Raw genomic sequence first — 22,757 nt, 5'->3', positions numbered from 1 at the left:
GTGTGTGACGTCAAGTTACAAAAATGACCTGAATGAACGACTTCCTGTTTGGTCTTACAAAATAAAAGTACTAACCGGGAAAATAAAAATAAACACTACTGCTGCTGTTTAATGAATCTAATCTACATTTTATGGACATTTATAATATTTAAAAAATAAATAAATAAATAAATAAATAAATAAAATTGAAATTACATTTAATATTTTAACTTTAACATTTGTGGTCAAGTGTTTATAATTGATGAGCTCTGATCCTAAATATATATACAAATAGTTTTAAGATGAAAGTATTTTACTGCCTCAAATAATACCTCATAATTATTATTGATCACACTGAATTAAACATATTTACATATATAAATAAAATGTTATTTATTTGATACAACTGTATTATTTAATGCTTTTATTCTTATGTTTTAATCTCCTGTGTTTCTGTCTGGACTAAATAAATCTGATCTAAAGTCTCTGGTCTGGTCTGGTCTGGTCTACAGACTCTGGTCTGGTCTGGTCTGGTCTACAGACTCTGGTCTGGTCTGGTCTGGTCTACAGTCTCTGGTCTGGTCTGGTCTACAGACTCTGGTCTGGTCTACAGACTCTGCTGCCTCCTGCTGCTCAAACTGGAGCAGATAAAAACCTGAACACAAGGATAAAATAAAAGAAGTGATAGTTTGTTTAGTTGATTATTATTAGTTATTTTATCATCTTATTCTTTTTTCTTTTCATGCTCACACAGACAAGTGAGTTTAACATATCGTATATTCAGGCCTGAACTTTGTAGTTTTTATTATTTTCCTGTTTTTTAATGTTAAATAGAGAAACATTAAACACAAAATAATAACAGAAGAAGAAAAAAGAAATAACTTACACGTTCCAGTTTAACACTTTCACACCTTTATCTCATTATTTTTCCATCATGAACCAGAAACTCGAGAAACAACAACAAAACCTGTAGAAACTCTGCAGCCGTCTGAGTTTTTACCTTCAGTCATAATTTATTGATTCATTTTCTTAAATAATCTTCAAAGCTCAACATCTCTGAGGAAACAGTTCAGGCTGAAATTCCACCGTCTGGTTTTTCCTGCGCTGAGATTATTTCTCCAGGTGTTTTGGTGATAAACGGAGCTCTGTGTGTTTAAAACATATATTTTTAAACACACACCGGCTTCCTGTCAGAGTTTAGGTTCCAAGTGTTCGACCCAAATGTCTTTTTAAAACATCTGATCTCACTGGGAGGAAGAAAAATGTCTCACGGTTCCTACTCTTCCCACAGAGAGACACCGACCCACCGCCTCCACCAGCGCCGGAGCAGCAGCTCAGCTGTAGCTGTATCCCGGCACCGGGAGTGTCTGGCCCTCCTTGGCCTCGAAGAAGGTGTAGGACAAGGTGATGGTGTCCACCCGGGCCATCCTGGGGTCCTCGGCAAACTCCGGGTCAATGTAGAAGAAGACGGGCATGTCCACCTCCTCGTGAGGGTTGAGACGCTGCTCCTCGAAGCAGAAACACTGCAGACGGAGGAGGGAGAGCAGGAGAGGTTAACGCCTGGGGAGGTAGTTTTTAAAGCAGCGCATGGATCTGAACGTCTGGACCCTCGACCACTTCACTGGAGAAACAATGAGACAAACAAACAACAGACTGAAACCTTCACCTGGATCTTGTTGAAGTACTGTCCAGCATCGAAGGGAACCACGTTGTAGGTGGAGATGCCGATGATGGGTTTATCTGTGGGGTTCTTGGCTCTGTAGAAAGCCAGCGCCGTCTCACCTGGAACCACCTGGATTCAAAATAAAACATAAAGGGCTGATTAAAAGTCCTAAAAGTAGAGAAAGAGAAACCAATTAAGAGAAATATTAGACTTGTGTGTATGTTTATTCAGGAAAATGAGCCAATATTACATATCATGTCCTCCTTGTCTCCAGTATCTGCTGTGACCTCCTGGTAACTAAATGTTTCTGGTAACAGCTGATCAGTGGTCTACGCTTACGCAGGAATGTAATCAATTCTGAAGACGTGTTTATTTAAAGTCCTACATGTTCACGTCTGGATTCTTGAGCTGTTGATTCTCTCCAGTTTAAATCAGACGTTATTGATGAACACACCCACCATGATCTCTGTCTGCTGTGGTCTGAAGTTCCACTGGATGCTGGCGTGCGTGTCGGCGTTGAAGGTCACCTTGATGACGCGTTCCTTCACCGGCTGCATCGTCTCCACCTGATCCGCGTCGTGTCCGGCCACCGCCGTGCCTCCGAGGCCCGAAGCCTGCCAGACACAAACACAGTGACGGTCACTACAGCCTCACTACAGCCTCACTACAGCCTGACGACAGCCTGACGACAGCCTCACTACAGCCTCACTACAGCCTGACGACAGCCTGACGACAGCCTCACTACAGCCTGACTACAGCCTGACGACAGCCTGACGACAGCCTCACTACAGCCTCACTACAGCCTGACGACAGCCTCACTACAGCCTGACGACAGCCTCACTACAGCCTGACGACAGCCTCACTACAGCCTCACGACAGCCTGACAACAGCCTCACGACAGCCTCACTACAGCCTCACTACAGCCTCACTACAGCCTGACGACAGCCTCACTACAGCCTGACGACAGCCTGACGACAGCCTCACTACAGCCTCACTACAGCCTGACGACAGCCTCACTACAGCCTGACGACAGCCTCACTACAGCCTCACTACAGCCTCACGACAGCCTGACAACAGCCTCACTACAGCCTGACGACAGCCTCACTACAGCCTGACGACAGCCTGACGACAGCCTCACTACAGCCTCACTACAGCCTGACGACAGCCTCACTACAGCCTGACGACAGCCTCACTACAGCCTCACGACAGCCTGACAACAGCCTCACGACAGCCTCACTACAGCCTCACTACAGCCTCACTACAGCCTGACGACAGCCTCACTACAGCCTCACTACAGCCTGACGACAGCCTGACGACAGCCTCACTACAGCCTGACGACAGCCTGACGACAGCCTCACTACAGCCTGACGACAGCCTCACTACAGCCTCACTACAGCCTCACGACAGCCTGACAACAGCCTCACTACAGCCTCACTACAGCCTGACGACAGCCTGACGACAGCCTGACGACAGCCTCACTACAGCCTCACTACAGCCTGACGACAGCCTGACGACAGCCTCACTACAGCCTGACTACAGCCTGACGACAGCCTGACGACAGCCTCACTACAGCCTCACTACAGCCTGACGACAGCCTCACTACAGCCTGACGACAGCCTCACTACAGCCTGACGACAGCCTCACTACAGCCTCACGACAGCCTGACAACAGCCTCACGACAGCCTCACTACAGCCTCACTACAGCCTCACTACAGCCTGACGACAGCCTCACTACAGCCTGACGACAGCCTGACGACAGCCTCACTACAGCCTCACTACAGCCTGACGACAGCCTCACTACAGCCTGACGACAGCCTCACTACAGCCTCACTACAGCCTCACGACAGCCTGACAACAGCCTCACTACAGCCTGACGACAGCCTCACTACAGCCTGACGACAGCCTGACGACAGCCTCACTACAGCCTCACTACAGCCTGACGACAGCCTCACTACAGCCTGACGACAGCCTCACTACAGCCTCACGACAGCCTGACAACAGCCTCACGACAGCCTCACTACAGCCTCACTACAGCCTCACTACAGCCTGACGACAGCCTCACTACAGCCTCACTACAGCCTGACGACAGCCTGACGACAGCCTCACTACAGCCTGACGACAGCCTGACGACAGCCTCACTACAGCCTGACGACAGCCTCACTACAGCCTCACTACAGCCTCACGACAGCCTGACAACAGCCTCACTACAGCCTCACTACAGCCTGACGACAGCCTCACTACAGCCTGACGACAGCCTGACTACAGCCTCACTACAGCCTGACGACAGCCTGACGACAGCCTCACTACAGCCTCACTACAGCCTGACGACAGCCTGACGACAGCCTGACGACAGCCTCACTACAGCCTCACTACAGCCTCACTACAGCCTGACGACAGCCTCACTACAGCCTCACTACAGCCTGACGACAGCCTGACGACAGCCTCACTACAGCCTCACTACAGCCTGACGACAGCCTCACTACAGCCTGACGACAGCCTGACGACAGCCTCACTACAGCCTGACGACAGCCTGACGACAGCCTCACTACAGCCTGACGACAGCCTGACGACAGCCTGACGACAGCCTCACTACAGCCTCACTACAGCCTGACGACAGCCTCACTACAGCCTGACGACAGCCTGACGACAGCCTCACTACAGCCTGACGACAGCCTGACGACAGCCTCACTACAGCCTGACGACAGCCTGACGACAGCCTGACGACAGCCTCACTACAGCCTGACGACAGCCTGACGACAGCCTGACTACAGCCTGACTACAGCCTGACGACAGCCTCACTACAGCCTCACTACAGCCTGACAACAGCCTCACAACAGCCTGACAACAGCCCCACTACAGCCTGACAACAGCCTCACTACAGCCTCACTACAGCCCCGGAGCACCAGGAGGTTCGTCTGTTCGAGTCCTCACCTGGCAGTAGAGCCGGTAGAGCGGCACGGAGGCGTACGCCAGGCCGATCATGCCCACCCCGGCTGCAGCGATGTACGTCAGCACCGTCTTGTTCCTGGTCTTCCACTCCTCCTCCTGGTGGCTCCTGGACCTCCTGCCTCGGCTCTGGGTGTGGAGGCGTGGAGGAGGTGTACGCCGGAGGAAGAGCTCGGCCTTCGGCGTCCTCCGAGCAACGCAGTGAAGCGTCCGAACGCATCCCGTTAACAGCACAGAGGCCTGAGGACGGCCGAGGGACGGGCGCAGCAGGAGAGGCAGCAACATGGCTGCACCTGCAGGTCAGCTCAGGTCAGAAGGTCACCTGGATGGAGAACACTCTGCTTTAGAGTCAGGATTAACAGAACAACTAACTATTTATCACTGAAACTCTCCAAACCTGAGCTGGAAATGAGACTTAACCAAACTCCATCTAACAACCCTGTGATTTTATGTCTCCTTGATTCATAACAAATGTTCCTAACGTCTTGAAATCCAAATAAACAAGTTTCCATCTTGTTAAAAGCAACTTTTTAATTCTGCTCATGAAACAACCAGATAGACCTGAACACACAGATTAACTTCTTATCCAGACATCAGAAAGACGCTGGGTCATTTCTCTGTTTAGTGTCAAACGTCACATTTCTTTAAATATATTTATCTGGTAGTTTATGAGTCAGAACCAAATAAAATGTTTATTTAAAGACGTTTAGTGGAAGTTTAATTGTTAGTTTAAAGATGTCATAACACAGAAACCAGCTCTAAAGGACAGCTAAGCTAAAGTTAGCCTAGCTGACCCGCTAACATACCAAAGATAAAATATAACTGAATCTATAACTTCATTATAAATACAGTTAAACTGAACCAAGTAAATAGTCTTTAAAGAGCTGATACCTTCAGATAGAAGCTCCTCTGTCATTCACCGCTGCTCAGAAACACTTACAAAACATGTTATGCGGAAACACTTTGGTGTAACACACAAACCGCTCCGTCCTCAGCCACAGGCGGATGGTTCCGGAGACAAGGTTCCGCATATGAGCTCTACAGGACACAGCAGAAAACAAAACCGTTGATTTAAAAACACAAGTAAGATTCAAACTGTACAACACGAGGACGGTCACATGTGGAGAGACAGTTTATAAAACAGAGAATTACGACATTATTTTATTTTAATATAATTATTTAAGATTAATTCATTTTATTTATAAATCGCATTTCACACACACTAAATGCAGTTCAAAGTGAATTCATTTTTACTTTAATTACACTGTTAACAGCAGGATGAATTATAGAATGATCTTCAATAGTTATAACAGCAACTCTGTGATGTGGCTGATTAAAGTCTCATAATATTATAATAACGTAATATTAACAGAATATAATATTTATCAGTCACGTGTAGTGTTTTCTGTCGCGTTAACCACTAAATCCTGTGTAAACATTCTGTCATTTTAAACCCGTGACTGTTAAAACTAACTGACCTGTTAATTACATATTACTAGTATTATTTATTACATTATTTATTTACTTTGATGTTTTTATATAAGTTAAGTTTTATTGTTAGTTTAATAAATAAAAACTATTTTGATTTTTGTTTTCTATAATTATTTTATCAAAGATATAAATAACAACTAAATTGAATGAATTACATTTTTACAACAGACACAATAAAGAGCTTATAATAATGACTTATTTATTTATTTCATAATGACAGGTGATACGGTTCTGTTTTTTATTATTATTATTTCCGGTTAACCGACTAATCGGTGTGTCCGGTGTGTTGTTGTTTGTTATTGTCGGTGTCGGGTAATAAACGCGGAGCTACGGCGGCCGTCAGAGGCCAAACGCGCGCTGCCTGTTAGTGTCTGTGAGGGGCTGCTGTAGTAATGGAGGGGGTCACGGTCGGCCAGGTATTTGATGCGGAATGTATTCTCAGCAAACGGCCGAGGAAGGTAAGGAAAGGCCGCCGCCGGCTCCGTGGACACCCGTGTCCTCCGCGGTCCCGTGTCTTTACCGTCTCTGACATTTTGTGTCCTCCGCAGGGGAAGTTTGAGTATCTGGTGAAGTGGAGAGGGTGGTCGTCCAAGTAAGTAGCTAGCTAGCCGCGAAGCTAGCCGCGGCGGCTAACCACACACACACACACACACACACACACACACACACACTGAAAATGGCCCCAAACAATGACCCGTCCGCGGCTCCGGGTCCACGCCGCTACCGGCTCCGGTCTCTCCTCAGCGGGGTGGACTCATCAGGGCTCCCCCTCGACACAGCGACTGGTGAACACACGGAGGAGCAGCGGCCATTACGGCTCCTGTTGTCCGCTCTGCTGTCGCCGAGCAGCGGATTCCTGCTCGGTATCAGAGCGGGACCAGCGGACCGGACCGGACCGGACCGGACCGGCTGTGTCCATTTAACTGTGGAGACCAGAACCGGATTGATATAATGAGACCAGAACCGGATTTTTAATTGAATCCGGATTAACATAATGAAACCAGATTAAAATACCGAAACAAGAACCAGATTTAAACAATTAAACCAGAAACTGGACCAAATCCTGAAACCAGATCCAGATTAAAATACTGAATCCTGATCCAGATTAAAATCCTGAAACCAGATCCAGATTAAAATCCTGAAACCAGATCCAGATTAAAATCCTGAAACCAGATCCAGATTAAAATACTGAATCCTGATCCAGATTAAAATCCTGAATCCTGATCCAGATTAAAATCCCAGGCTCCAAACTAAAACCACATTAATGTACTGGATCCAGAACCAGGTTTACATTCTGGATCCAGATCCAGATTAGAACGGTGTGTTTCCATCAGTACCAGATGTTTTATTTGTGTTCACACGGCGTTCAGACGTTGACCTCTGAGACCTTCCACTGTTTTATCTCCTCACAAACATCATCAGCTCGTTTTATTTCCTCAGACACAACAGCTGGGAACCAGAGGAGAACATTCTGGACCCGAGGCTCCTGGCAGCGTTTCACAAGAGGTGTGTGTGTGTGTGTGTGTGTGTGTGTGTGTGTGTGTGTGTGTGTCACGTTAAATGTTCAGTTTCCATATTCTCAGTATTTCCTGTTAAAACGTTTTGTTTTATTTTCCAGAGAACAAGAGCGAGAGCTTCTGTTCCAGAAGAAAGGGAAGAGGCCGAGAGGACGACCACGAAAGATTCTGGTAGATGAGGTCGACTCCGTCGTTGGTTCTGATCCAAACGTCTTCGTCTAAACTCGTTTTTATTTTTATCTCGTTTTGTTTTTTAGCCGCCTGCTCCAGCGGCGACGAAGGACAGCCGCTCTTCGTCCTCGTGCTCCGACGAGGATGAAGACGGCCTTTCATCGTCGCCGTCCTCGTCTTCCTCAGAGGACGACGATCACTCTAAGAAGTCCAAGCCGGGCCCTCGCGTCCACCCCGTCCCCCAGAAGAGGCCCCAGATCATGCTGGCCAAGCCCGACCCTCCGCCCCGTAAGAAGAAGCGCGGGAGGAAGCCGCTCCACCCTGATCTGAGGGCTCTACGTCAAGCTAAGGGCCGACCTTCACCTCCTCCTCCTCTTCCTCCTCCTCCACCTCCTCCTCCACGCCAGCACCAGGTGCTGCGACCCCCCAGAGACGAGCCTCGGTCCGGGGTGAAGAAGCCGCTGCAGCCGGCCAGCTTCACCTACACCGGTCTGAGCAGGACGTCCAGAGAGGAAGGAGCCTCCGCCTCCCACACCTCCTCCTCCTCCTCCTCCAGCTCCTTCACCCACTCCGCCTCCTCCAAACCCGGGTCCCTCAGCTGCATCTGGACCAATCGCTCCTTGTCCTCCTCCTCTTCCTCTCACAGCAAAGCCAGTCCTTCATCACAAAGCAGGAACTCTCTGTCGGAGCTGAAGCGCTCCGTCTCAGAAGCGTCTCCTCTGAGACACGCTGGAGGTTTGGGGTCGTCAGGGTCGCACGGCGGCTTCGGCGGCGGCCAGGCGGCGGCACAGCGCTCCCTACTGGCTCAGAGGAGGCAGGACGGCGTAGCTGGAGGTCAGACTGGGCTGGTTCAGCCAGGTCTGTCCAAACCGTCAGCCTCGCCGACGCCTCGAGACCGAGCCAACCAGGCGCTGAGCCTCCGGGCGCTCAACTTACAGAGCGTCAGCAGCCGCTCGGTGTCTGGCGGCGGCGGCGGCGGCGGCCTACAGGGAAACAACACGGGTGGCGTACCTGCAGCGGCGAGGTCGAGCCTACGCAGCGGAGTGCCGGGCGCCAAAGAGACTCGGGCGTCGTCGGCCGGAGGCCAGCGGTCTGCCGGCGAGCAGGGGGGCCGGGGCCCGAAGGAGAAGCTGGTGGGAGGCGGCTCGGCGAGGGGGAACGGCGGCGGGCTCGGACCCCAGAACCGGAGCCTGAACGAGCTCAGCACCGGCGACTCCGACGAGACCAGCAGCAGCGAGTCGGAGCACGACGCCGCCCTGTATCCTAGCAACAGCCGGCCCAGCCTCGGAAACAACGCCACCGAGTCGGACACGGAGACGGACTGGCGGCCGGCGCGCAGCCTCCTGGAGCACGTCTTCGTCACCGACGTCACGGCCAACTTCATCACGGTGACGGTGAAGGAGTCGCCGACCAGCGTGGGGTTCTTCAACGCCAGGAACCACTGAAGGACGGCGGACGGCGTCGGACGGCGAGCTGGACCCAACAACCCTCCTCCTGCTTCAGCTCAGGTCCCCACAGCGCTGAGACACTCAGACACATGACGGCAGAGCAGAGACGTTGGAGGCGGAGCTTCTCTGGTTGAGTATTTATTGAAACGATGACGGAGGAGCCCTGATGGTTTGACCCCGTTCACACCGGGACGTTCACAGATCTGAGCTGTGGAGGTCAGAGACGCTCCAGGGTTCAGTGGCAGCGACCGACCAAAAATAAACAGACTCAAAAATATTTGATTAGTATTATTATTATTAATATTATTATAATTATTATAAATCTAAAAACTAGAAAATGAGTTCTTCAGTTGGTCTCAGTCTTCCTGGATCCTGACCACGAGGTTCACATCTGTAGCTTTGAGTCAAAAACATAAACGACCTCCAGATTTAACTTTGATGACGTCGTGTGAACAGATTTAAGAGTCAGAGTTTTAAATTGAGACTTTTTTGAATGGAGTTTGGTTTGGTTTGATTCCAGGACGTCCTGCCACGCCTCAGGAGCTTCTTCAACACAAAGACTTTGGTCACGTGACTCACCTGTAGTCATGTGACGTCTCTGAGCTCCAGCTGAGTCGGTCCGGTCACATGTTTAGTTTCCATCAATAAAACTTTACGACCACTGGCGTCAGACGGTGAACGAACGGGGTTTCCTCTCCACTGCCTCAGGGTCTCCTCCTCCAGGACTTTTGACCCCCCGGCCGGCGTCCAGCGGCCGCGGGACTAGTTTGAGTCGGATGTTTGTGCTTTTTGTGTCCAGACTAAATGTGTCTCCACCCAGGGCAGCATGTCCCGACCCCGGCGGGGGCTCTTAGTGACCGTCTCTTAGTTGTGTTTGGACCAAAGGTGTTGACGAATGTGACCCGTCTCATGTTTTTTTAACGGTATTATTTGACAGTATTTCTTGCACTACGTACAGATGTAAGCTGACTGGGACGTCCCATTATCACATATACATATATATATAAATATATATACATATATATATTTACCAGTTTTGTACCATTTTAATACATTTGCGGTCACAGTGTCTTTCTGTGTTAATTTATACTTGTACATATGTTTTTTGATGTGATATCTATCTGGTGCTCATATTTGACCGACTAGCTTCAGATACTCGTCGCCTGTGTGCCTCTGACATCTACAGGTGTTTGTAAAATAATAAACCAGAAAATACCTGAAAATACCTGAGGCTGTGTGGTCACGTCTTCACCTGCAGGGGTCGCTGTTGGACAGAGGATAACTCAGACGGGTTGGAGACAACTGTTGGAGACAAATGGACACGAGTGGGTTAATAAACAAACCAATCAAAAGGAAGAAAACTCATTAAATATGTTTTATAATTTATCATTCTTCAATAAAATGATTTAAAAGCTGTAGTCAGTTAATAAAACAGGGACAGGAAGTTAAAAACAAATAATTATTATAAATTAATTCACCACAGAAACACAACGAAGCTGAAATGAACAATAATCAGTTGTTGTTTTATATTTAACACGTTAAAGGACCAATCAGAGACACCCTGAGACACCTAGTGGTCACTTTGTAAACTGAAGCTAATTACAAACCCTTTAATTACTGCTTTGGTTCCAGGTGTGTAGGAGAAACACATCACAGATGAACCGTTACCATGGAGACGGAATCAAATGAGGTGATCGGATATGAAACATCAGTTAGTGCAGAACTTTAGTGATGAAGAGGAGGAGCTTCACATCTACTGGAGATAAAACAGGAGGAGGAAGAAGAATAACAAGATGGAGAACTGACAGAGTAGCAGTAGTAGTAGTATCTTCTCCTCCATGTCCTCCTCCATGTCCTCCTCCATGTCCTCCTCCTCCTCCATGTCCTCCTCCTCCTCCATGTCCTCCTCCTCCATGTCCTCCTCCTCCATGTCCTCCTCCATGTCCTCCTCCTCCATGTCCTCCTCCATGTCCTCCTCCATGTCCTCCTCCTCCATGTCCTCCTCCATGTCCTCCTCCATGTCCTGGATGTGTAGAGTCTTAGAAGACGACCAAGATGTCTCCACGTCTCCATCGTCTCTGTCCACATTGATTCCATCTTGGTTCATCTTGTTTTTCTACCTCCATGTTTCTGTCCCTCACCTGATGCTGATTAGTAGAGGTTACCATGGTTACCACCACCACCACCACCACCACCTCTCCTCCTCGTCCTCCTCGTCCTCCAGGAGGACCTGGTTCTGGTTCAGATGGTGATTCACACTTTTAATTTTCTGTTCATGGATCGTTCTGATTCGTCCAACGCTGGACGAAACAATAGGAACAAGTGAAATGTGGACGTAACCTGACGTCTGCAGGTCGTGGAGACAGATCCAGTGATTAACGGCCGAGACCGAGCAGAGACGTGGAATTTCCCCAAAATAAGTTTGAGTAAACAGGCAGCGACAGAGGAGGCCTCACAGCTCCCTGGTATGTATGAACAGTCTGAACAGTGTGGGGCAGTGTAGCAGCCCCGCCTCCACCTCCACCTCTACCTCCACCTCTACCTCCACCTCTACCTACAGCCCCACCTACAGCCCCACCAACAGCCCCACCTCTACCTCCACCTACAGCCCCACCTACACCTCTACCTCCACCCCCACCTCTACCTACACATCCAACCCCACCTCACTCTTACCTCTTCCTCCACCTCTACCTCCACCCCCACCTACAGCCCCGCCTCCACCCCCAACTACAGCCCCGCCTCCACCCCCACCTACAGCCCCGCCTACAGCCCTGCCTCCAACCCCACCTCACCCCTGACCTACACCCTGACCTACACCTCCAACCCCACCTCACTCTTACCTCTACCTCCTCCTCCACCCTCCAGCTAACCGAGCAGCTGGTAACAGGAGGATGCTGCAGACTGATCCAGTCAGAATCACTGATGGAGGTTCTATTAACTCAGGTGAACAGAAACACTGATGGAGGTTCTATTAACTCAGGAGAACAGACACACTGACCCCTGGTGGCCGTTGAACATGTTTACAGATGAACTGAGGAGGCACAGAGACAGAATAAATAAATAAACACTGAGTTTTATTTATTTATTATACAAATACTTCTGATTTCTTCATTTATAAAGATGTTATTTAATATTTTCTTTTGTAGATTTTCTCAAAATTAAGTAAAATTTTTATCCAATTAAAAGTAAAAACTGTGGAGACGTTCATGATGATGAATCCTGCCGACTAATTTAATGTAATTCAGATGTTCATGGTCCTCTGAGGATGAAGCTTATTTGGTGATTTTCCATCTAAAACATTCTTTACTGCTAGCTAGCTAATGTTAGCATCACAGATATCTAGACGTCTGCACCAACAGAAAATATATGACATGCTACGTTATCTTACATGTTTATTACTTTACTAAATGACGACATTAAACCACAGAAGAAGAAACAAAACATGATGGAAACAATAATCTAGTCTCATGTCTCTCCTCCACATCACCCCGGTGGTCTGGGGTTACCCCACCCCGTCTGTCTGGACCGGAGGAGTCTCCCCGTCGGAGGACGAACCCAACGCCATGAATCTGCAGCCAGGTCGTGTTTTTATGAAGGTCAAGACTCTGTCCATCGCCACATTAAGCTCCGCCCACACTACCTGACTGACCCTGCAGGATGTTTACTGGAGCAGAGTCATTAACTTTAAATCCTCCTGGAGAAGATCTCAGCGCTGGCTGGGGACACATGTGGACACCGGGTGGAGACACAGGGACAAACTCATCTTTATCTGAAACGTAATTAAAACCACCTTCATCAACAGTGTCGTGTCTCTGGAGTCAAGTCTTCTTCAGCAGCTGTGACTCCAGAGAAGACGACCTGAAGAAGAACTGTTTTAAACTCTGTCTCTGATCTAACCTGACTGAGGAGGAGGTGAAACGTCCTCTGCTGTGATTTGTGACGTGTGGGTGGACGGGGGTGGAGGTGGTGGGTGGGTGGGGGGGTGGGGGGGTCGGTGGCGTCAGCCGGGCCGGGCGGCGGGTCTCCGTCTCCTCGCACCACGGTGAAAACCTTGAGACGTCTCAGTGTGACGTCCAGTCTGTCTTGACTCAGACGTCTCTACAACATCAGACTTTAAATCAGCTCTGTCACACAGGAACGATGGTGTCAGGTGAATATCTGTCAGCTTCAGGAGGACACCACCACCCCCCCCCCCACCCACCCCACCACCACCCACACCCCCCACCCACCCCACCACCACCCACACCCCCCACCCACCCCACCACCCACCTGTGAAGGTTCTCAGTCCTCCAGGTTCATCCAGAAACCAAAGATGAGACAAATTCATCTGGACATTTAAACAGCAACATGACTAGAGTCTAGACCCCCCAGATAAAAACCTAGACTCTCCTCCATCATTCAGAGCTGAACGTCTTCTACAAACACATCTAGTCCAGATGAGTTTGGTTCTTCTCTGGTTCTAGATGAACTCTGACTGAGGCCTTCTGTTCATCAGACACTGAACCAGGACCCACCAGCCTCAGAGGAGGAAGACTCTTCTCAGGATCAGTTTAAATAAAAATCATTTCAGGTATTTAAACCTCAGACAGAACATGAAGAACGTTTAAAGAGAACTGGTTAATCTGAACCACGCAGGTTTTTATTTCTGATAGTTTTAGTAAAGTTGGTTTCTTTTAAAGAGTCACAGTCGAGCTTTAGTTCAGCAGAAACGATGTCGGTCGGGGATTGAACCAGCAACCCAGAGCTACGATGATCCTCAGAGTCCACTCAGAAACCTTCTGTCTCTGAGGAGAACCCAGTCTGAGTCATCGGATCCGGTCCAGATATGAGGGACCAGGTCCACAGCTCAGTCCCTCTCAGTGAGTCCAGGTTTGACTCCTCTTCTCCCTGAGGTCCACAGACACAGGATCAGTCTTTAAATGTATGAGAGTAACACTCAGAGTCTGGTTCTGGTCTGGTTCTGGTCTCAGTTCGGACAGGAGCACTTGCACTCTGATATGATGGGGTACTGGACCGGTATCCAGGAGCACTTCAGGCCCCCCTTCCTCTGCAGGCAGCGCCATCGCAGGATCGTAAAGTAAGTCGCTTTGGCAGGTTTGCAGAGCATCCCTTCAGGGACCGAACAAGACCGTTTATTGTAGCAGCTGCCCCCCTTCACGTAGCGCGGCCAGAACCTGCTGCCCAGGTCGTTCCATGCGTAAACAACCGGGCAGAAGGCGTAAGACCACAGCCACAGTTGCAGCCTTCTCCGGAATTTCTTACTCGGCTTCTGCTTCTTCCCGGGCTGCACCTCGAACTCCATGGCCCGGATCTCCTTGGGCATCGCTCCAGACGGTTTCTGCCGCAGGTCCGAGTCCCACGCGTCCTCGCTCCCCGCGTGCTTGTCCTCTGGCGCTGACACCGACATGAAGTGCGGGTCGAAGTGGTTCCCCAGGGCGGTCCGGAGCTCCGTCTCGTTCAGGTCCTTCTCCTTGGGGTCCAGCGCCGGGTCCGGCTCCTCCTTCGGGGCCTCCACGGGCAGAGTGTCGCTGGGGATGGGCCGGAGGAGAAAGTAGCGCTGGCGCACGCCGTCCTCTATCCCCAAACCCAGAGACAGAACGAGCATGAAGACGGCCAGCAGGCAGCAGGAGTGATCCATGTCCTCTGTACGGGTCCCGGGTCAGATTCTAGTCTCGGTTAACCCCCCAGAGATGAGCACAGGGACCCGGGTCTCCCTCGGACTGTCTGCGTATCCAAACCTGAGCGCGCAGAGGACGCACGGCTCACCGGAGCAGGAACGACGCTCCGAAGCTTCTCAGCAGCTTTCAGTCAGAGAGGAGGGAGGCAGCAGGACAGAGACCCCCCCGCCTAGCTCCACAGTCCATGTCCAGACTCCCTACCGGAGGAGGCTCACACTCAGCCCCGAGATTCTCCCTTCCGCGCCCCGCAGGTCAGTGCTCTGAGTCCGCATGTTGGTGTACCGCCTCTGGTCCTCTGGTCTCTGGTCCTCTGGTCTCTGGTCCCCTGGTCTCTGGTCCTCTGGTCTCTGGTCCTCTGGTCCCCTGGTCTCTGGTCCCCTGGTCTCTGGTCCTCTGGTGCCAAACTGAAGTCAAACTGAAGTCTCCTCTGAGTGCAGCCAGATATCCAGATATACTCCCCACCCACCCAGTCCTCTGAAACACACACACAGTATGTACAGGATGATGATGATGATGATGATGATGATGATGATGAGGACAGAACAGGTGGAGTCTGGATCAGAGAATCAGAGATCAACTAGAATCAAATTAAAAAGGAGCTGATTAGAGACAGATGGAGATAAAGTGTTGTTGTTGTGTGTTGTATTGTGTGTTGTATTGTGTGTTGTATTGTGTGTTGTATTGTGTGTTGTATTGTGTGTCTGCTGAGCTTCAGTTTTATTCTTTATTTATTGAAGAGAAGAAGAAGAAGAACCAGAGCAGACGTCTGTCCAGTCATCAGATCATCCAGAGATCGTCCATGAATCGGTTTTATCTCCTCACATTAACTCAGCGTGGATTAAAGGAGCCAATAAGGAACCAGAGAGTCAGAGAGTCAGAGAGTCACAGAGTCAGAGAGTCAGAGAGTCAGAGAGTCACAGAGTCAGAGAGTCAGAGAGTCACAGAGTCAGAGAGTCACAGAGTCAGAGAGTCAGAGAGTCACAGAGTCAGAGAGTCACAGAGTCACAGAGTCAGAGAGTCACAGAGTCAGAGTCACAGAGTCAGAGTCACAGAGTCAGAGAGTCAGAAAGAAAAACGCTGGAATGTGAACGTTGTAAATGTTGAATTATGAGGCTGATAAAATAACGACTAATGCAGCGAGATAAAGACACGACTGTCCTGAACCAGACCCTGGACCAGACCCTGGACCGGACCCTGGACCGGACCCTGGACCAGACCCTGGACCAGACCCTGGACCGGACCCTGGACCGGACCCTGGACCAGACCCTGGACCGGACCCTGGACCGGACCCTGGACCAACAGGTCCTGGACTTTTAAAGCAGTTTAAATCATTAATATCAGTAAACACATTAATTGTTATAACTCTATTTAAGGATCATGTTCATGTAAAGACTCTGGGTTCAGACGCTGCTCTGCCACAATGAGGCAGTAGAAGAAGAACCCAGACTGTGTTCCCCCCCCCCCGGTCGTCTCTTCCTGACCTCTGCTGCCCTCCGGCTCCTGCTGTATTGTGGGTAATTTTCTGGCTGATGTGACGGTGTGTGACGGGCGCCGTTAAACTGTCATATCTGTGTGGAGAGGAAGTGGCGGAGAGACGATGCTCAGATAAGACTTCCTCTCTCTTTGTAAACCTTTTATCCTTCACTTCCATATCAGCGCCCTGAAGAACGGGGCCACAGGGGAATCTGGTCTACGTCAGACTGGGTTTAAGGGGCCCTGCAGCCAGAGTCACTCTGTAGATGTAGAAACTGGTTCTGGGATGTTTTCAGAGGATTGAAGAGTCTCTCATGCTTTAAAGACTTTGTTGAATCAATTACTTTTTGATTAAATGATAAATTAATGTCTGTTTTGTGTCTGTTTTGTGTTTTGGGTTGACGTAAGCTGGAGTAACATCTGGTCAAACATCTGTCTGTCCTGGGACGTCTCGTCTGTCCAGAGAGACTCAGATTGGACCTCTCTGGACGATAAGTCGTGGTCGGCGGTGGTGAACGGTCGCTGGTGTCTGTGTTTGTGTGGTTCTCTCCGCCACCTTGAAGCCTTCTCACCCAAATGGAGCGTCCAAATTGCTCCGGCCGTCTCTCCATCAAAGCCTCTGAATTACACCAACAACAAACAGCGTCTTTATCTGGCCGGGTCACGAACGCAGCAGCCGTCCTGTTTGTCCTTTCGTCCTGGGAGGCCCGTCTGATTCACTATTAAGATTACGCTAACGTTATATTCAGGGAGCGCCGCTGAATCGCAGCCCGCTCTGGAAAATCAAAGGAGAACGTGATTCGAACCATGTGGACGTGTGTGTCTGTGGTGGAAAGAAGAAAACACTGCAGCTAAATGGAAACTGTGCAGAATGCTAATGGTGCTACGAGGCTTTTGATGATAAGTGAATGTGACGTAATGTTTTCAACCCTGAAAGGCCTCGAGACAGTTTGGACGCTGCTCTGTTGACTGTAGCAGCAAAACTGTTTAGAGACTTTTAAAAAGTTAAAGTTAACTCGTGTATGAACGAAGGATGGAAAACCAGCAAACGAGAGAATTATAAATGAACACGGCACCTGGCAGAATACAAGAACATCTACTGATTAAACTAAAACATTATCACACTGGTTCCTCTATCAATACACTTAGATCTCAATCTGTGGGTTAGCAGTTAGCTCTGGTTTCAATGCTAGCTGCTACCAGCGGCAGTTAGCTCTGGTTTCAATGCTAGCTGCTACCAGCGGCAGTTAGCTCTGGTTTCAATGCTAGCTGCTACCAGCGGCAGTTAGCTCTGGTTTCATTGCTAGCTGCTACCAGCGGCAGTTAGCTCTGGTTTCAATGCTAGCTGCTACCAGCGGCAGTTAGCTCTGGTTTCATTGCTAGCTGCTACCAGCGGCAGTTAGCTCTGGTTTCATTGCTAGCTGCTACCAGCGGCAGTTAGCTCTGGTTTCAATGCTAGCTGCTACCAGCGGCAGTTAGCTCTGGTTTCATTGCTAGCTGCTACCAGCGGCAGTTAGCTCTGGTTTCAATGCTAGCTGCTACCAGCGGCAGTTAGCTCTGGTTTCATTGCTAGCTGCTACCAGCGGCAGTTAGCTCTGGTTTCATTGCTAGCTGCTACCAGCGGCAGTTAGCTCTGGTTTCAATGCTAGCTGCTACCAGCAGCAGTTAGCTCTGGTTTCATTGCTAGCTGCTACCAGCGGCAGTTAGCAAGAAAAAAAAAAGTGTCAGGAAAAGTTTAAAACAAGACTAAACAGTTAACATTATGTTTGAATGCAGAGGACAGAATGATTCACATACACATGCCCAAAAAAGCTAATTACATTTTTTATTTTAGAAAATATACTTAGATCTCATGCTGTGGATTAGCCATTAGCAATGGTTGCCTCGCTAGCTTCTATTAGCTGCAGTTAGCAAGAAACTAAGAATTTTAAACACTGACAGGAGAAGTTTAAAACTAGACAATGCAAATAACATCCTGGTTAAATAGAAAAAAAAGTAATTCATAGTATATGTCAGCATAGCCAACAACTTAGCTGACAGAAATATACTTAGATCATGCTAGCAGTTAGCTCTGGTTTCATTGCTAGTTGCTACTAACGACAGTTAGCAAGACACAAATAATAACAAGAGAAGACACGATTAAAACAAACCAGTTCAAATAAAAAAATATGTTTAAATATAGAGAACAAATCTACTGTATGTACATGGACATTAAAGTTGACTTACTTAGCTCTGATGACGTGTGTTAGCGGTTAGCTCTTGTTTCTTCGCTAGCCGCTACTAGCCGCAGTTAGCTGCTACTAGCCGCAGTTAGCTGCTACTAGCCGCAGTTAGCTGGAAGCAAAGAAATATTAATAAGCGAGAGGACACGTTTTAAACAAGCTAACGCAAATAAAATTATGTTTAAATGCAGACAACACATTTTATCGTACGTGTAAACATATATTTAATAAAGCTGACATGTACTTAGACGTCACACTGTGGGTTAGTGGTTAGCAACGGTTTCATCTTTAGCTGCTAGCTACTAGCAGCAGTTACTAGCAGCAGTTACTAGCAGCAGTTAGCAAGAAACAAAGAGCGACTAGTTTAAAACAAACCAATGCAAATAAAATGATGTTTAAATGCAGACTACATATTCACTGTATGTATAACATGGACAGTAATAATAAAATTACATTTTTCTTGTAGGAAATTTGATTTCTCACTGTGTGTTAGCAGTTAGCTCTGGTTTAATCGCTAGCTGCTGCTAGCAGCAGTTAGCTGTTTTAAACAAACTGGTGTACATTTTTATTTCTAGGAAATATACTTTTAGCAAGTGTACTTGTACTTGTGTAGCGTAGCAGCAGTTAACATTAAAACAAAGAATTTAAAACCAGCCAATTCAAATAAAAGCGTGTTTAAAGCTCAGCAAACACTTTGAACCTGCACATATTTAATGAACGTATTAAAATGATCTCAGAGAGAATAACTGGTCATTTGTTAAATGTATTTAAAGAGTTAAGGACTCTATTGTAATTTCCAGCATTAATTAGGAAGCATGTTTGTGTATTAACAATATTAATTAGGTCTCTGGTTATAAAAGGAAACAATAAATGTAGTTTTGCATTTTGTCAAACTTCATTTAAACTTCTGGATGGAACCATTTCATGTTCATGTAGATGTGAAATAAGCAGATGTTTCTCTGGAGCTCTCAGCTCCTCTGTTAGTTTCCTCCTGCAGCTCTCGGCCGGACTCCAGACCTGGATCGTTGTGTTTCCAGAGCCGTCGTCGTGTGAAGAGTTTCAGCAGCGATTCCTGTGGCTTGGACCGACGCTCTGAAATGCTCCGGTGGGAAAACTCCCCGTCCAGCGGTGGTGTGAGATTCCAGTTGGTTCACACCCTCCCACGTGTCGACCGGCTCGGCCTGCAGCTCAGGAGCAGCAGATTCCTCCGACACCTACAGGCTGAACTCACCGAGACCAGAGACACATCCGTCCGTCCAAAGATGATTTATCTGCTTGATAAACTCATCAGAAGAAAGAAAGAAGTGGTCTACGGGCTCTCTGCTTCATGGAACTGCTTTTTAATAAAAGGACTCAGTGATTCAAAACGTTTCTTCCTCTTGAGACGTCTAAATCATCCCAGACTACTCTGGGTACGCTGAGTTGTTGATGTTTTCAGAAATAAAGATATAAAGAAGCTGCAGAGTGAACATTTATTTACTCAGGTAATAGTTTTTGAAGAACGATGGTGTCATGAATCCCAAACGATGGAGGCAGATAGGATCAGGTCTGCTGGTGGTGAAGATGAAGAGTAAAAATATAAAAACCAACCATAAAACAGCCGCTGACGCTCTGATTCACCTCCACCTGAAACATCTCAACGTAGCCGACAGATAAAAGACAAAGTCACACAGCTTCAGGTGCACAACATCCACATGAGACAAGGTTTATTTCAGTTGGTAAAATACATCCATCCATGTGAGAATGCAAAAACGTCCAAATGCATCAGAACACGGAGCAGTCCTTAAAAAACAAAACAAAAACATTTTGTCGTTTTTGCTGCAAATAAATAAATTCAGGAGTCGACGTGAATAACTGATGCAAAAATATACAGACTGAGACGTTTGTCTAGAGGCTGAAGACAAAGAAATAAATAGAAGAGGCTGAAGCTTCAGGTGGTCAACCTTTCAAAATAAAAGCCTCAGAACGTGAAGCGCCAACTAGAAGGTGGAGGTCTGAAATGTGAACGGCTGCAGCTTCGTGTTTTATGTTTGGAGCTGAAGCCGACAGATGGTTTCTACTGAGGCTGAACATCACGTCAACGTCGGGTTTCATCTCGACTGACGGCTACAAAAATAAAACGTTGAATAAACTTTCACTAAAAGACTTTTAAGTGTTTTAAATGAAAAGTTTACTGACGTTACACGAGGAACCTGATACCAGAATCATGACTGAAATAAGCTGCTGGAGGTGTTCCTTCATTTAGACTTTACTGTTAGCCGTTAGCCTAGCTTAGCATAAATACAGGAAACAGTGATGGTGGTTCTGAGCAGTTCAAACAATCTGAGCATCACAACAACAGATTAGACCAGATTAAAGTAGACTGGATTAAATCAGATCAGGTTAGAATGTGGATCACATTAGATTAGACCAGATTACACTAAATTAGCTCAGATTAGATACGTGATCTTTAGACAGTCATTTTAAGCTAGGCTAACTGCTAGCTTCATCCTGAACATGACGTTGGTATGGAGCTCCTCCTCTAACTGATCAGTGTGTGGATCGAGTGCAGCAGAATATTTAGTGCATCGGTCTGTTTGTAAAGCTGAGTCAGAAGAAGCCTCGTACGTCTTCATTATCATCATCATCATCATCATCCGTGAGAGAAGCTGCCACAGGTAATGCCCACGTGCATCAAATATTCAATTAGCTTTTATTCCATAATTGCTATGTGCAAACATTAAAAACGCACGTTTAAAATACTGTGCATACGTCTGAAGAGTCTGTAACACACACACACACACACACACACATATATATATATAAATATATATAAATATATATCAATATATATATGTGTGTGTGTGTGTGTGTGTGTGTGTGTGTGTGTGTGTGTGTGAGAGCTGCTGTAGTTTTTGGTGCATGTTTTAAAGTCACAGCCGTCGAGAACAAGAACTGTGGATGAAGCTGAGACGGAAGTCGACACAGCGACACAACACGAACACCGTCGGGTCCGACCCCCGACCCGGACCCGGACCAGGACCTGCACCAGGACCCGGACCAGGACCCGGACCCCCAGACACCGTCATGCTGAACCCGGAGGAGGCACAAACTGGACACAAAGCTTTAGTCCACAACAGAAAAACTAACAAACGACTTCATGCCAACATCTTCAGCATTCCAGGTAAAAGAAGACGTCTTTAAAACCCAGAGTACAAAAATACTTTTAAGGTTTCTTGCGGTCGGTTTAGTGACTTGAGGCAGGGAATAATATATATACTCATATATAGATAGACTTTTTACTTTTTAAATTAAAACACAAGGATGGGACGGGAGCAGCTCAGAGCAACAGTGGTTGAATAACGACGATCGTCACAGGAGACCACGAACTAACAGACCGACTGTACATTCACTTCAAGTAGAGGAGGAACCATGCGGCGGGGGCGGGGGTTAAAATCTTTCTTTCTTTCTTTTGTTTTGGTCGACATTACAGAGTCGTGTGCAAAGTTCCTGTCACAGAAGCAGTGCTGGGTTTCTGGGTTTCTTGCATTGATTATTTTCTTTGTAACAGTCGACGCCATGGGCTCTGAGGCTGAGGCCTGGAGTTGAACCAGCAACTTTAGGTTGGTTTACAGTCTGCCGAGGTCGGAGGTCGGAGGGAGGACCGGCCAATCACCACTAGAGACACAAAGAGACGAGCTGGAGTTAAAACCTGTGATGCTGCAGGACTGAAGAACATCCTGGTGATCAGATCAGAGTCCAGGTTAAAGTCCAGGTGTGAACACGGATCTGGTCTGATCTGGTCTGAGACACATCAGAACTAACGTCAGGTATAAATCAGATCTTTACATCTCGTTCCAGGTCAGGCCTCCCTGCTCCTGAACAATATCTTAAAAGTTAAATTATGACTTTTAGAAGACAACATGGAGGCTGTAGTGGAGGTAAGGAGCTGATTCAGATCTGGATTCTGATTGGTTCAGGTTTGTCTGAAACATGTTGATGTATTTAATTCTGTTAAATCATTTAACCCTTTGTTTCCACCTACGTGTGTGACGCTCCTCCTACAGCGTGCTGCTGAGTATCTCTGACACCTGGGCGTTGGTTTGGTCATCAGAGTCCACATCCTGGGCGGCGGCTCCCTCTGGCTCCTCCCCCTCGCCACCAGACACGATCACAGACACGCCCCCAGC

General features: G+C 47.9%; 5 protein-coding genes across 8 annotated transcripts in view; 2 read left to right on the top strand and 3 right to left on the bottom strand.

Annotated features, from left to right (window-relative positions):
• The window catches only part of LOC311504239 (microfibril-associated glycoprotein 4-like), a gene marked incomplete at its 5' end in the record, with an annotated part of 417,732 nt that overhangs the window by 211,561 nt on the left and 183,414 nt on the right, over nt 1-22,757 (top strand). The window lies entirely within an intron of this gene.
• On the bottom strand, nt 875-6,758 carry cox11 (cytochrome c oxidase assembly homolog 11 (yeast)). 2 transcript variants are annotated; one of them, XM_084568108.1, is made up of 6 exons: nt 6,600-6,758; nt 5,480-5,626; nt 4,574-4,910; nt 2,101-2,256; nt 1,646-1,771; nt 875-1,502 (listed from the first exon to the last, which is right to left on the bottom strand). In XM_084568108.1, exons 3-6 carry the CDS (start codon nt 4,871-4,873, stop codon nt 1,314-1,316), a joined length of 771 nt encoding a protein of 256 aa, XP_084424234.1. In that variant the 5' UTR covers nt 4,874-4,910; nt 5,480-5,626; nt 6,600-6,758; the 3' UTR covers nt 875-1,313. The 2 variants fall into 2 exon arrangements, with proteins under 2 accessions (XP_084424234.1, XP_084424235.1); XM_084568109.1 differs by lacking the exon at nt 6,600-6,758 and having other exon boundaries at nt 5,480-5,631.
• Nucleotides 6,371-10,539, top strand: LOC311504804 (chromobox protein homolog 2-like). 3 transcript variants are annotated; one of them, XR_014699641.1, is made up of 5 exons: nt 6,371-6,671; nt 7,520-7,585; nt 7,698-7,767; nt 7,854-9,344; nt 10,474-10,539. XR_014699641.1 is itself a non-coding variant. In XM_084568107.1 (5 exons), the coding sequence occupies exons 1-5, from the start codon at nt 6,472-6,474 to the stop codon at nt 9,210-9,212; spliced, it is 1,605 nt and encodes a 534-aa protein (XP_084424233.1). In that variant the 5' UTR covers nt 6,371-6,471; the 3' UTR covers nt 9,213-10,445. The 3 variants fall into 3 exon arrangements, 2 of the variants coding, with proteins under 2 accessions (XP_084424233.1, XP_084424232.1); XM_084568107.1 differs by lacking the exon at nt 10,474-10,539 and having other exon boundaries at nt 6,371-6,537; nt 6,628-6,671; nt 7,854-10,445; XM_084568106.1 differs by lacking the exon at nt 10,474-10,539 and having other exon boundaries at nt 7,854-10,446.
• On the bottom strand, nt 13,487-15,137 carry nog3 (noggin 3). The gene has a single exon (XM_084567111.1). The coding sequence runs from the start codon at nt 14,851-14,853 to the stop codon at nt 14,182-14,184; it is 672 nt and encodes a 223-aa protein (XP_084423237.1). The 5' UTR covers nt 14,854-15,137; the 3' UTR covers nt 13,487-14,181.
• Nucleotides 21,456-22,757, bottom strand: part of ankfn1a (ankyrin repeat and fibronectin type III domain containing 1a) — a 74,569-nt gene continuing 73,267 nt past the window's right edge. The window contains exons 24-25 of the mRNA XM_084567521.1: nt 22,613-22,757; nt 21,456-22,245 (exon numbers count right to left, since the gene is read on the bottom strand). The exon at nt 22,613-22,757 is cut by the window's right edge and continues 622 nt beyond it. Coding sequence (XP_084423647.1) covers nt 22,629-22,757 — 129 coding nt within the window. The 3' untranslated portion in view covers nt 21,456-22,245; nt 22,613-22,628. The remainder of the gene's footprint in view (nt 22,246-22,612) is intronic.

This window comes from Chelon labrosus (assembly GCF_963514085.1).
Source record: "Chelon labrosus genome assembly, chromosome: 19".
Classification (NCBI taxonomy): Eukaryota; Metazoa; Chordata; class Actinopteri; order Mugiliformes; family Mugilidae; genus Chelon; species Chelon labrosus.
This window is presented reverse-complemented; position numbering and strand designations above follow the sequence as displayed.

Excerpts from the sequence above, each read along its gene's own strand:
- LOC311504804 (XM_084568106.1), top strand. The coding sequence starts at position 6,472 with ATGGAGGGGGTCACGGTCGGCCAGGTATTTGATGCGGAATGTATTCTC. Across the intron at positions 6,672-7,519 it reads TGGAGAGGGTGGTCGTCCAA|ACACAACAGCTGGGAACCAG; the intron begins GTAAGTAGCTAG and ends TTATTTCCTCAG. Across the intron at positions 7,768-7,853 it reads GACGACCACGAAAGATTCTG|CCGCCTGCTCCAGCGGCGAC; the intron begins GTAGATGAGGTC and ends TTTGTTTTTTAG.
- nog3 (XM_084567111.1), bottom strand. The coding sequence starts at position 14,853 with ATGGATCACTCCTGCTGCCTGCTGGCCGTCTTCATGCTCGTTCTGTCT.
- cox11 (XM_084568108.1), bottom strand. The coding sequence starts at position 4,873 with ATGTTGCTGCCTCTCCTGCTGCGCCCGTCCCTCGGCCGTCCTCAGGCC. Across the intron at positions 1,772-2,100 it reads CACAGCAGACAGAGATCATG|GTGGTTCCAGGTGAGACGGC; the intron begins GTGGGTGTGTTC and ends TTTTGAATCCAG. Across the intron at positions 1,503-1,645 it reads AGTACTTCAACAAGATCCAG|TGTTTCTGCTTCGAGGAGCA; the intron begins GTGAAGGTTTCA and ends CTCCGTCTGCAG.